Source organism: Microplitis mediator, chromosome 3, assembly GCF_029852145.1.
Source record: "Microplitis mediator isolate UGA2020A chromosome 3, iyMicMedi2.1, whole genome shotgun sequence".
In the NCBI taxonomy this organism is placed as follows: domain Eukaryota; kingdom Metazoa; phylum Arthropoda; class Insecta; order Hymenoptera; family Braconidae; genus Microplitis; species Microplitis mediator.
Window position 1 is genome coordinate 25,496,958 of NC_079971.1, and position 13,642 is coordinate 25,510,599.

Genomic DNA, 13,642 nt, shown 5'->3' on the forward strand with positions numbered 1-13,642 from the left:
TATTGTCTTACAACGTACTGATAATATGCCTCGAGAGTGGGAAGCTGGTTGCCAATGAATCGCATTTTCTGAGGCAGTACACTTTTGCGCGTTCAATAAAACTGCACGCGTAGTAAAACTCCTTATCAGGAAAACAATGGATATTTCATGGACTGTTTTGCTGTCTATAATAATCGGTTTGATTCTTATAAAATACATATTTTTTGCTAAAGACACACATTTCAAAAAATATGGAATCCCGTACATAGAACGGCACTCAATTCTCTACGATGTTGCTCAGGTAATACTGAAAAAAATATCAATCGTCAATCAAACAATGAAAACATACAGTCATGACAATTCTGCTAAATATATTGGATTCTATGAGTTCAACAAACCTCTTATAATGATTCGTGATTTGGATATTCTAAAAAATATAACAGTGAAGAATTTCGAACACTTTGTGGATCATCGCAGTTTTACGGACCCTGAAGCTGAGCCTTTGTTCAGTAACAATCTATTTTCTTTGAAAGGTGATCAGTGGCGGGAAATTCGGAATCTGTTGACTCCTGCGTTTACATCCAGTAAAATGAAAGCCATGTTCAAATTGATGTCCGAGTGTGCTAATAATTTTTCTGATTTTTTGGTGGATCAATCGCAGAAAGGACTCACGGAATTCAATTCCAAGGATATTTTCTCCCGTTACACTAATGATACAATTGCTACATGTGCTTTTGGTATTTCTGTTGACTCAATGAAGAATCCCGACAATGAATTTTATGTTCTTGGAAAAAGAGTTACTAATTTCGAGGGTCTTCAAATGCTCAAGTTCGTTTTCGCAATGACTTTTCCGAAAGTAATGAAATTACTTGGTATCAAATTGTTTGACAAAGCCGCGGATTCATTCTTTTTGAACCTGGTGCGAGACACAATTGCAGCGAGAGACGAAAAAGGTATTTATCGACCGGATATGATACAGCTGATGATGGAAACAAGGAACCATGAGCCAGGGTCCAAGAAACCTGAACTAACGATAGAAAATATGACATCCCAAGCATTCATATTTTTCTTCGCGGGTTTCGACACTACGTCAACGCTAATGTGTTTCGCTGCCCATGAGATTGCTGCCAATTCTGACGTTCAAACGGAATTGCAAGCCGAAATAGACCAAGTGCTGGAGAAATGTAACGGAGAACCGACTTACGAAGCTATTACTAGTATGCAGTATCTTGAAGCTGTTATATACGAAGCATTGCGATTGTATCCAGTGGTAGTTGCAGTAGATCGCGTGTGTACCAAAAACTTCGAACTCCCTCCTGCTGTACCTGGAGCTAAGTCGTACACTCTCGAAGCCGGAAGCGCTGTTTTGCTTCCAATGTGGGCGATTCACAGGAACCCAGAATATTATCCCGAGCCCGAAAAATTTGATCCGAACCGATTTCTGGGAGAAGAAAAGAAAAATGTCAACACATCAGCCTACTTTCCTTTCGGAGTCGGACCCCGAATGTGCATCGGAAACCGATTTGCACTTTTGGAAACTAAAGTGCTGCTTTTCCAACTTTTGGCCAAGTGCAATATCAAACCAGCGAAGAAAATGATTCTGCCAATGAGGATCAGTTCCTCTTCCGTTGCCGTAACTGCAGAAGGTGGATTTTGGCTTGAAATTCACCCAAGAAAAATTGATAAATAAAATGAATTAAATGTAAACTTCTACACAGAAAAAAATAAACTTTAAAAATTACTATTTGAAATTATAACCCGGAACCCGGTTGTCAATATGGGGAATTTTAACATTCAAATAGTTAAATTTTATATTACGTGTCGTCTATTTTCTAAGTATCAGTTACGATTTTTAAAGTTCAAATAGTAATTTTTCTTACATAGACAATAAATTTTCATACTTATTCTGTAATTATTCACGTTTAAATCATAAATGAAAAAATTACTATTTAGAATGATGGTATTTACTGATCACTTTATCATTATTATTACTTGTCATTCTCAATTTATATAGTTAATTTTTTTCTGTGTATGTATATATTTATTTGTACTTTATATGTATGTATGTAATCAAATCTATTAATAAAAAAATAATCTTGCTGTGTTTATTTTAAAGTTGTTATTCGTTATAGTCGTCCCGAGCAAAAAGTCGTCCTCCCACTACCATTAGTTAGTACGTATTTCCTATACCCCCACTATCGATTTTAGAACGACTTTTTCGTCGGGATTACTATAACTAAAGTAAAACATCAATTGACTACTTTATTTGTTAGTTATCATTTAACGCTGAGGCGATGACGTAACGCTACTCCCACTTAAATAATCATCTGCTCTGGCGCAGAAGGATGGTCAACACTTTTTTATTCAAAGGCAACTCGTAGATTATCAAGGCTAACCACGCCGATACTTGCACACGTAACTTGTAAATATAACTTATATCTGGAAGTAAACAGTGAGTTTTTGTTGATTGAAATAGTGATAATCATGGAAGTATTTTTAGCAATCGTGGGACTAATAACTATATATTATTTATTTTTTCGTAAAAATTTTTTTGAAAAACATGGAATCCCTCATAAGAAACCTTTTCCATTCTTCGGAAATATGGGAAAAATAATATTTCGGAAAGCGACTGGCGTTGATTTAATTAATGACACTTACAATTGTAATTCGGAAGCTAAATTTGTTGGATTTTTTAATTTTACTTCTCCAGTGATAATGATTCGTGATTTGGAATTAATAAAGAGTATTACAGTAAAGAATTTCGACCACTTTGTGGACCACAAAAGTTTGTCAGATCCCGAAATGGAGCCGTTGTTGGGAAACAATTTATTGAGCCTGAGTGGGGACCGGTGGCGACAAATTCGGACTCTACTTAGCCCAGCTTTTACGTCCAGCAAAATGAAGGGAATGTTTAAATTGATGTCCGAGTGTGCGAGTAATTTTTCAGACTATTTAGTAGGTCAAGCGCAAAACAACTCAATTGAATTTAACTCGAAAGATATTTTTACGCGTTATACCAATGATACGATCGCAACCTGTGCTTTTGGTGTATCTGTTGACTCAATGAACAATCCTGACAATGATTTTTATGTTTTTGGAAAGAAGGGAACTAGTTTTGTGGGTATAAAAGCATTGAAGTTTTTCATTTCATCATCTTTTCCAAAACTAGCTAAGCTATTTCGTGTCAAGGTAATTGAAAGGGAAGTGGAGAAGTTTTTCTATGACTTAGTACGCGATACAATCGCTACAAGAGACGCAAAAGGCATCTACCGACCAGATATGATCCAACTGATGATGGAAGCAAGGGGCAATAACCCAGGTTCCAAAACACCTGAACTTAGCATTGAAAGTATGACATCTCAAGCGTTTGTTTTCTTCTTCGGTGGCTTTGATTCTACATCAACTCTCATGTGTTTTGCCGCTCACGAGATCGCGTCTCATCCAGAAATCCAAGAGAAACTTCAAAAAGAAATAGACCAAGTTCTAGAAAAATGTGATGGGGATCCAACTTACGAAGCAATCAACAGCATGATTTATCTTGATGCCGTTGTCAATGAGGCTCTTCGAAAGTATCCTATTCAAGTAGCAATAGATAGAGTTTGTACCAAAAATTTTGAGTTACCTCCAACCCTACCTGGATCAAAACCAGTTTCGGTAAAATCCGGAGACAATATTTGGGTACCAGTTTGGGCGATCCATCGAGATCCACAATATTTTCCAGACCCGGAGAAATTTATTCCTGAACGATTCATCGGAGACGCCAAAGACGACCTGAATACGTCAGCTTATTTGCCTTTTGGAGTTGGACCCAGAATGTGCATTGGAAATCGTTTCGCTCTTTTAGAAATAAAAGTTCTCTTCTTCTATCTTCTTGCTAAATGTACTATCAAGATTTCTGATAAAATGATTCTACCAATACAATTTAGTAAATCGAATATTTTTTTGATGGCCGAAGGTGGCTTCTGGTTAGAAATACAATCAAGAGAGTGAGATTTTTTAATTAATCATCGATCACTCGTAATATATCTAATCATACATATTTTGAAAAAATTATTATTAATAATATCTGAAAATTTTTCATTTACCTGCACAATTACTTGACGTTGATAAATTGATTTTATCAACAGTCAAGTATCAATCGTCAACAAAGTATTAAAAAAAAGTTTTAATCTGTTATCTTATCTCGATACTGATGTCGTTATCATAATCATAATTATTTGTAGCAATGAATGACTGAAAGCGATGAGAAACCGGTATTTAAATGAAGGTAAATATGAATTTAATTAAAATGTATATTAATCTTATTATTCTGGTCACGCTTAGCTTGCGTGGAAGATATATTCAATATAAACATAATTATATTAAGGAATATTGCTACTGATGATGCAATTGAGAATTTAAAGCGGGATCTTGATGACTCTTGTTAACTCTCGACGCATTGATTGCTTCAAGGTCGCAGCTCTGTTGATTCGCAAAACCGAGTGAGCACTACTAGTAATCATTACGTGCAGTGTGTGCACGCGTCATATAAAATTATACTCAGCCAAATGATAATTTACAATTGAAACATGTTTGAAGTGTCTTGGTCAACAGTCTTAGCTATTTTAGCTGGACTATTTGTTGCTTATTACTTTTTCTCCCGTGAAAACTATTTTGCTAAATATGGAATTCCTCATTCAAAACCTCTTATACTTTTTGGAAACATGGCTCCGGTAGTATTTAGAAGGAAAACGTTTGTTGACAATGTAACAAATGCTTATAAGACACACAGTGAAGCTAAATACGTGGGATTTTTCGAATTTACCACTCGTGTGACGATGCTTCGTGATTTGGATTTGATTAAGACTGTGACAGTTAAGTACTTTGATCATTTTATGGATCACCGCAGTTTCGCTGATCCTAAAGTAGATCCTTTGTTCAGCAACAACCTATTTTCTCTGCGTGGTGACCAGTGGCGGGAAATACGGACTCTGCTGACTCCTGCATTTACGTCAAGCAAAATGAAAGCCATGTTCAAATTAATGTCCCAGTGTGCTGATACTTTTGGTGACTGTTTGGTGAAACAATCGGAAAAAAAACAACCGTTCAATTCTAAAGACATTTTTACTCGATACACAAATGATACCATCGCGACATGTGCTTTTGGTGTGTCTGTTGACTCAATGAATAACCCTGACAATGATTTTTACGTTCTTGGTAGAAACGCAACTACTTTCGACGGCCTAAAGACTTTGAAATTTTTTATAGTTCGTTCATTTCCAACAATAGCCAGATTATTGAGTATTAAACTATTCGATACCAAGACTGAAAAGTTTTTCTATGATTTGGTACGAGACACAATAGCCACAAGAGACGCAAAAGGAATCAATAGGCCTGACATGATCCAACTGATGATGGAGACAAGAGGCAGTAAACCAGGTTCCAAAACACCTGAACTCAGCATTGAAAGCATGACATCTCAAGCGTTTATTTTCTTCTTCGGTGGTTTTGATTCCACGGCAACTCTCATGTGTTTCGCCGCTCATGAGATAGCGTCGCATCCAGAAATTCAAGAAAAACTTCAAAAAGAAGTAGATCAAGTTCTGGAAAAATGTGATGGGGATCCAACTTACGAAGCAATCAACAGCATGATCTATCTTGATGCTGTCGTTAACGAGACTTTGCGATTGTATCCAATAGCCGGATTTATGGACAGACTTTGTACCAAGAGTTTCGAGCTGCCTCCAACTCTACCTGGTTCAAAACCCCTGCTTGTAAAACCCGGTGATAATCTTTGGGTACCAGTTTGGTCAATCCATCGAGATCCACAATATTTTCCAGACCCGGACAATTTTACCCCCGAACGATTCATCGGAGAAGCCAAAGACAGCCTGAATACATCAGCTTATTTTCCTTTTGGAGTCGGGCCCAGAATGTGCATTGGAAATCGTTTCGCTCTTCTAGAAATAAAAGTTCTCTTCTTTCATCTTCTTGCAAAGTGTAATATAAAACCTGCTAAAAAAATGATTCTGCCAATGAGATTAAGCAAAAAGAGTTTCGCTTTAATGGCTGAAGGGGGCTTCTGGTTGGACATTACACCAAGACAATAATAACTTTGTTATATATTAAAAGACTATAAAACCAATAATCGATATGCTTCTAATAATTTTCTGTGCTGATTGTAAGTATAGTAGCTACTGCATAGTCAGGATTTTTGTAATCGATCGATAGCAAATAAAAAAATACGCTTTCTATTACATTTATTCATCGATTCTATATTACATTATATGAGATATCCTAGTTATAAATATTATATTTATCTTTTAAATTTAAAAACTGTCCTATAAATCCAAGGTAAGTATGAATGCACCCGCGTATAAATATCCGGAAGTCCCGCTCCGCATTCGTATCCCATCGAAACGACGCCAACTACTTGTCCATTGCTGATCAAAGGGCCACCGCTGTCACCCTGTTATCACATAAAGTAAGTAAGTCACTTAATTATTCTTACTAATCAAAATTCATCATAACAAATAAAACAAATACTTACGTCACAAAAACCTACTCCGTCTTTATAAAATCCACAAATTTGGTGTTTTCCAATCGGGTGAGGAAGTCGTCGTATGCATTCTGTATTACTCAAAGTAATTACCGGGGCCTTTTGTAATTTGGCTGTAGTACCACCTCCCTCATGCAAAAATCCCCATCCTACTACTGTCGCATACTGACCAGCACCACAGTACAAAGTTGAAAGTCTCATAGGTCGTTGTTTTTCATCAACAATGATATCTTCTGCTAGCTGAAATTTATCTCTTATTAATTAATACCACAGAAAAAAAAGGTATTTTCCCGGGTCAAAAATAAAACTTGATTCAGGTTCGCTTCGCCTTATTTTCTTTTGAAGTTATCGATTTGCAGACGATTTTTTGATAAGATCTCGACTTTTTCGACTTAAATTTAATTTTTTTTCAACTTTTCGAACTTTTTTCATCTTAGTTTCAACTTATTCGTCTTTACTTTGAGCACGATAGTCATTCACATTACTTTTGACTTGCTAAATCAAGTCGAAAAAAAGTCATTTATTCGCCTTACTTTCGCCTTAATATATCAAAATTATTTCACCTTAGTTCTGACTTTTTCGACTTATAATTTAAGTCGAGTAAGTCTACATCAAGTCAGTGTCGACTTGATTTAGACTTTTTCGTCTTAAATCGTGACTAAGTAAGCCAGTTAAGTCTAAACCAAAGCGAAAACTTAATATATTTCATACCTCCGTAAAAAAAGTCGAGTTTGTCTTGTGAAAAACGGCTCCAAATTTCGACTTTGTAAACCAAGTCTAAATCAAGTTTTATTTTTGACCTGGGTTGAGCCAAGAAAGTATTTTGGAAGACAAACGTTTTCGGAAACCACACAGAAAAAAATTGTTACTTGTTCTAAGAAATCTTTTTTCTGTGCAATTTTGAGAATAAATGATTCATCATTACTTACTGTTATGATACCAATGTCATTATAAACTTGAGGTGGTCGTACGATGTAGTGTGGATGAACATCAAATCTTTCTATATTGTAAACATGCTCAGGTTTTTGACAATTACTACTTCCAGTTGCGACTGTAAATGCATCTTTGTCCAGCAATCGTACTAATTTCGATGTGCCGTCAACATTTGTCAAACAATGAGCTGCTGTCAAAACGTGACGTTTTGTTATTAAAACTCCGCCGCAAAAATGAAATCCCCAATTTTGAATAGAAACCATTCCGGGAAAATCAGTTATCGCTGCATCGGTACCATTGACTATTTTATTAGGCCGTTTTCCATAAATTTCTGCTCACAAAAAATTCGAAAATTAACTTATTAAAAAATTTTTAAATAAAAATATAAATTACTTACCGTGAGGTATGAGAATTATTCCAATAACGAAAGGAAAATAAATAAATTTTAATGGAGTCATGATAAACTTCGTTGAAATTAATTAATAAATGGATGCTGTAATGAATGAAAAATTTTTCCACCGCTGGTTTTTATAATTATTCTTATCAAATTTAGAATGCCAACAATGAATCATCAACAAATAATTTAAACACGAGTATGTAATAAATAATAGGTCATTAAAATTAAAAATATCATTAATCACGGGCATTCACGGTCATATAAATAATTATAATTATTATCAATAACAATAAATCAAATCGTGAAGAAAAAGAATGATATTAATAATTATTTATTACTTAAATTAAGCATTTTTTACAATTAACGCTGAAATATTTTATCAAACAAAAACTATTTTAGTCAACATCAGAAACTGTAAGTGTCTTTTTGAATCTTTTCAATAAATTACGCTATGAATCCAGGAGTAATATGAATAAACGCGGGTATAAATATCCGGTAGTCCTGAACCGCATTCCCAACCCATTGAAACTACGCCAATTACTTGTCCATTGCTAATCAGAGGGCCGCCACTGTCACCCTGTAATTGAATTCAATTGATTAATTGATTATTTATCATTAATAAAAAAAACTGAAAAACGGTTGACTCCGTGGGCCAACCTCAAAACTTTCCTATCAAAAAAATCCATGTGGGATTATATTGGAATTCATAAAAATTTATATAGGGCACTATGGATTTATATAAGGATTCATGGGAATCAATATAGGAAACTGTGGCTTGGATTTCTTCACAAAAAATACTTTAGGAACTTGGATATTTGGATTTCCATGTTATAAATCCATATAGAAACATGAATCTGGGTTTCTATGTGAAAGTTTTATATACAAGGTAAATCATGTATGTCCAGATAGGAATCTAAACTAGGTTTCCTCATGGATTTTTGCATGTTGTGGATTTCCATTGAAACCCACGTAAGAATTTATACAGAAATCTGTGCTGGATTCTTACACAGAAAAAAAAGTTATCTTGAGTCAAGAAAATATTTTTGAAGACAAACGTTTTCGGGAACCAAGTCAAGATTTTCTTGAGCCACGAGAATTTGTCTTGGTTAAAACAAATTCGTCTTGGTCCGAAAAGATTTCTACTTTATCTGAGAAAATTTAGGGTCTCCAAAAAAATTTTCTTGAATCAAGAATATTTACCTTCAGTCAAGAATTTTTTTTTCTGTGTACGTTAATTTCTTTGATATATAGGATTTCCACTGTTTTATAGATTAGAGAGCTCGAAAATATAATTGTCTGTAAACTTTTGAGTTTTTTCATTCCAGGAAGTTTGCAGATACTTACATCGCAAAAGCCTATTCCTTTGCTGGAAATTCCGCACAAATGAGATGGCTCAATAGGCGTAGGTGCTCTACGCAAGCATTCTTGATAACTCAAAGTAGTAACAGGAGCTTTCTGCAATCGGTCTGTAACCGAACCTGATTTCTCTTTCAAATATCCCCATCCGAATACAGTTCCATGCAAACCACCCGCAGTATACGAAGTCGGTAATCTAATAATACTTTGTGTTGCGTCAAGAAAAATATTTTTGGTTAAAATCACGATGCCAATGTCATCTGAATTTTTCGGTGGAGCTCCCGTGTATCCTGGATGAATAATGAATTTCTCGATAGTATGCACGTATCTAGGATATCGCCAATTAGTACTTCCTGACTTTACTGACATGTTATCTTTATCGTGCAATTCTACTCTGTTCGTTTTAGAATTAACAATAGCCAAGCAATGGGCCGCTGTCAAAATATGACGTCTCGTTATAAAAACTCCGCCGCACCAATGGCTATTGTAGTATTGTATAGAAGCAATTGCTGGGCAATCAGATATGACAGCATTTGAACCGTTAACTATTTTTTTTGGCGCTTTGCAAAATATTTCTGGCAAAAAAATTTATTTAGTTTAGAATTCAGCTTTTCGAAGTTAAATTTTGAATACTGACCTGTAGTTAGAATCGCAAGACCAATTGTAAATATAAAACAAGTAATTTTGAGCGCCATTTTTAGAATTTATTTGAAAAATCAAAAGACAATGATTTAGTTTTTTTCGAAGCTGGTTATTATAAGTATCCTTATCAGTTTTTTTAAAGATAAATTATTTGATATTTCAGGATAGACAAGTTTCAATAAGTTATATTGTTTAAATTACATCAATTATTCAAGTTTAATGGATCATCGTTAATAAATAGCTTCTCATAACAAACAATGCGAAGTTCTAAAAATAAATCAAAAAAATTTTTACGTTTATCTCAGGATTAATAGATGAAGGAATCAATACTATCAATTATTTTAAATAATTATTATTAGTGGCATAAATCATACATAGTCAATAACGTTAATTTCGAGTGAGTAATTCATGTTTACTCACCGATAACCTATAAATATAATTTATTCGTTCTCAAAGAAATAATAAATTAAAAACAATTAATGTCAGAGTGAATATGAGCAAGGTAACAATAAATTATTGTAAAACAGGAATCAAATATTTATTTATAATAAAAATATATATTTATATAATACAGTAAAATTAAGTATTAAAGCCGTCGTAAATTTTTACTGGATATTTGCTCTTATCCATGGTAAGTACGAGTGAACTCGGGTGTAAACATCTGGAGTCCCTTTACCGCAATTAAACGACATTGATACGATACCAATAACTTCCCCGCCGTGTACCAGGGGACCGCCGCTGTCACCCTATTGAAATAAATTTGCTTTAAATCTGATGAAAATCTAGGAAAGAGTCGAGCTTCTAGACTTCTACGTGATGTGAGGTCAGTGACCTAGTACCCGATCACTGTACGTGTTTCCGGTCCCTTATCGGTTTGTAGGCCATTGACCTCATTCAGAAATTTGACAAGAAAGATACGTCAACTTCTATTGTTCAGTTTGCTGACTACAAAGACAAGATCACAGAAAGCAGAATGGAAGTCTTGTTTTTCAACTTTTTCTAGCATTTTGCCATCCGATAACCGGCGTAGATTTCGAGCAAGCTGAATTCCAAGCTTACGTAAACTGGACAAAGTGACTTTTTGGGTATATAAGAAAAACAATAAGTAAACTTACGTCACAAAAACCAACTCCATAATTTTGAGAACAACAAAGTTGTCCACTATAAATAAAAACATGATTACGACGTTGGCATTCAGCATTACTTATTGTCCTAACAAAAGCTTTCTTCAGTAATTCTGATGGTTTTCCTTCGCCTTCATACGAAGTTCCCCATCCAGCGACTGCAGACTGTAGACCAACTCCAGTATGTACGCTTGGTAATCTTATTATTTGTTGTAATGGATTAGGAATTATTGGCTTTTCCAACTATGGAACAGTGTAAATCAATGGATAACTGAATTTGTTAAATACAACTTAGTCAAAAGTATATAATAATTACCGTTATGATGGCAATGTCATTGATATTTCTGTTATATGATCCCAGATACCGAGGATGGATTCTAAAACCCTTAATTTTATGGATTACTTTCGGAAAGTAGCAATTATCGCTCCCCGACCCTATGGTTATTTCGGAAGCCGGGTACAAATCGACGCCAGTTTGGAAATAGTTGTCTTCCGCCAGGCAATGCGCGGCTGTTAGTACGTGTTTTGTTGTTATAAATACTCCTGCGCAAAGCTGTTGTCCGTAAAAACGTATTGATACGATCGATGGAAACTCATAAAGAAATGCTCGTACACCGCCAGTGATTTTATTGGGTGATTTTCCGTATACATCTGCTTTAAAAGAAAGAATTAATTAAAAATAAGGAATTGAAAGGACGAAAAAAATACTTTACCTTGAAATGATGCGAAGACTAGAGCTAAAGTTAGAACACTAATAATACTTTTTGTAAACATAATTTATCTATTTTTGGAATTTGAGTAAAACTGACTAATGAATGAGTAAAAAAAATATTTTCATTCTTATATATGACTGGATTGTTTATTGTACTAAGACACAATTATGAATAATCTTATGTTCTAGATATATTTTTATAAACTTTGCGTATCTTATGACATTAAGTAGCAAATATTGGTAGATACGCCTAATAAAATATAATTATGACTTAATAAGTTTACTATGAAAGCAATTTTTGATGTAAATTTAGGTAATAGTATCTTTGTTTTTACATACTTTCATTGTTTGGAAGTTTACTGAGGAATTAAGTAGACATTTCTATTTATAAAGAGATTAGACGTAAAAGAACTGGCTTTGCAATTGTGAAAATTGAGAATAACAGACTGATGTAATTAAAGTAAATAAATTACGAGTGTTGATTTGACACGATTTTGAGTAACGCGTCATGAGCACGACTATTTGGAGTAACTTGGGAAATGGAAAAAGAGAGAGAAATATGATTGATTTCCAAAGTAGACGTGTTCGAAACCCGTAGAACGTACTGCTCTATTAGAATATTGGTTTAGATGTAATCCAGCAAGATTGACTTTGATTTGGTAAAAAATTAGAATAACTCTGGCGATGTATTTTACTGACTAGTAGCCCGTAACTTTTGTTCTGTTGGAAATAACTCATCACAATAAAAACGTTTTTTGTTCCTTATGATGTCCTCTAATAGGACAAATCCAAAAAAATCTTGGGAAAAATTTATTTTTTGAATTTAGACCCACATGCAGATGGGTGAAGATGGGTGAGGATGCCACTGTCTATGTAATTTTATGAAGAGTAGCTCGTAATTTTTTCCCTGTTGGGAACAACTCGGTACAATATAAACGTTTTTTGATCCTTATGACGTCCTCTAGTAGGAAAACCCTAAAAAGTCCTGAGAAAAATTTATTTTTCGAGTCCAGGCCCATATGAAGATAAATGAAGATAAATCAGGATAAATGAAGATGCTTCTCTATGAAGAGTGGTCCGTAACTTTTGATCTGTTGGAAATAACTCATCACAATAAAAACGTTTTTTGTTCATTATGGTGTCCTCTAATAGGAGAAACCCAAAAAAGCACTGAGAAAAAATTATTTTATGAGTAATCGACGTCAGGCAGATACGGGCAGATGACACTGTCTATGTCTTTTTATGAAAAGTGGCCCGTAACTTTTGTTCTGTTAGAAATAACTCATCTTAATAAATGTTTTTTGTTTATTATGGTGTCCTCTAATAGGAGAGACTCTAAAAAGTCCTGAGAAAAATTTATTTTTCGAATTCAGATCCATATGCAGATGGGTGCAGATAGGTGGGGAGGCCGCTGTCTATGTAATTGTATGAAGAATGGCCCGTAACTTTTTTCCTGTTGGGAATAACTCAGCACAATATGAACGTTTTTTGTTCCTTATGATGTCCTCTAGTAGGAAAACCCCTAAAAAGTCCTAGGAAAAATACTTTTTTTTTTATTCATGACACATTTGTTGCTATTCAAGGAAGATACTTATACATATTTTTTTTTGTTTACTCTCACTAACTTTTCGCAGAGAGAACAAATCAAATTCCTCCGGTTTTACTTCATTTCTAATCTAAATACGGTCTCTACATTATCGCACAGAAACATGATCGATGATTTTTAAGTTTGTCATAAGAAATCGCTAAAAATGACGTGAACAAGCTACTAAATTTCATAAATGTCAATATAGCGAAAGAAGCCTCCCTTATTTGGGCGCTTACATGTCTTTTGGTCCAATTATTGTTATCGTATTGGGAAAACATTGAGTTATTGCCGATCGGAGAACATTAATTGGAGCTACGAAACTATAAATCCTCCGTTTTTTTTCGCTTTTTACATCAAAATAACCTTTTGCGCG

The 13,642-nt window shown here is 34.4% G+C and overlaps 5 protein-coding genes across 6 annotated transcripts; 2 read left to right on the forward strand and 3 right to left on the reverse strand.

The window, feature by feature from the left end:
* Positions 1-62: 62 nt before the first annotated feature.
* Positions 63-2,085, forward strand: LOC130666063 (cytochrome P450 9e2-like). The gene has a single exon (XM_057466716.1). The coding sequence runs from the start codon at positions 137-139 to the stop codon at positions 1,667-1,669; it is 1,533 nt and encodes a 510-aa protein (XP_057322699.1). The 5' UTR covers positions 63-136; the 3' UTR covers positions 1,670-2,085.
* Positions 2,086-2,278: 193 nt separating this feature from the next.
* LOC130666007 (cytochrome P450 9e2-like) lies at positions 2,279-6,215 on the forward strand. The gene is made up of 2 exons (XM_057466637.1): positions 2,279-3,965; positions 4,544-6,215. Exons 1-2 carry the CDS (start codon positions 2,464-2,466, stop codon positions 6,066-6,068), a joined length of 3,027 nt encoding a protein of 1,008 aa, XP_057322620.1. The 5' UTR covers positions 2,279-2,463; the 3' UTR covers positions 6,069-6,215.
* On the reverse strand, positions 5,944-7,982 carry LOC130666065 (chymotrypsin-2-like). Its single transcript, XM_057466719.1, has 4 exons — positions 7,848-7,982; positions 7,447-7,781; positions 6,509-6,757; positions 5,944-6,427 (listed from the first exon to the last, which is right to left on the reverse strand). The coding sequence occupies exons 1-4, from the start codon at positions 7,906-7,908 to the stop codon at positions 6,275-6,277; spliced, it is 798 nt and encodes a 265-aa protein (XP_057322702.1). The 5' UTR covers positions 7,909-7,982; the 3' UTR covers positions 5,944-6,274.
* Positions 7,983-8,200: 218 nt separating this feature from the next.
* On the reverse strand, positions 8,201-9,969 carry LOC130666068 (chymotrypsin-1-like). The gene is made up of 3 exons (XM_057466722.1): positions 9,841-9,969; positions 9,192-9,778; positions 8,201-8,424 (listed from the first exon to the last, which is right to left on the reverse strand). Exons 1-3 carry the CDS (start codon positions 9,896-9,898, stop codon positions 8,284-8,286), a joined length of 786 nt encoding a protein of 261 aa, XP_057322705.1. The 5' UTR covers positions 9,899-9,969; the 3' UTR covers positions 8,201-8,283.
* A 288-nt stretch (positions 9,970-10,257) lies between these two features.
* Positions 10,258-11,840, reverse strand: LOC130666066 (chymotrypsin-2-like). Of its 2 annotated transcripts, none has more exons than XM_057466720.1 (4): positions 11,683-11,840; positions 11,286-11,623; positions 10,961-11,212; positions 10,258-10,591 (listed from the first exon to the last, which is right to left on the reverse strand). In XM_057466720.1, the coding sequence occupies exons 1-4, from the start codon at positions 11,741-11,743 to the stop codon at positions 10,451-10,453; spliced, it is 792 nt and encodes a 263-aa protein (XP_057322703.1). In that variant the 5' UTR covers positions 11,744-11,840; the 3' UTR covers positions 10,258-10,450. The 2 variants fall into 2 exon arrangements, with proteins under 2 accessions (XP_057322703.1, XP_057322704.1); XM_057466721.1 differs by having other exon boundaries at positions 10,273-10,591; positions 11,286-11,620; positions 11,683-11,835.
* Positions 11,841-13,642: the final 1,802 nt, after the last annotated feature.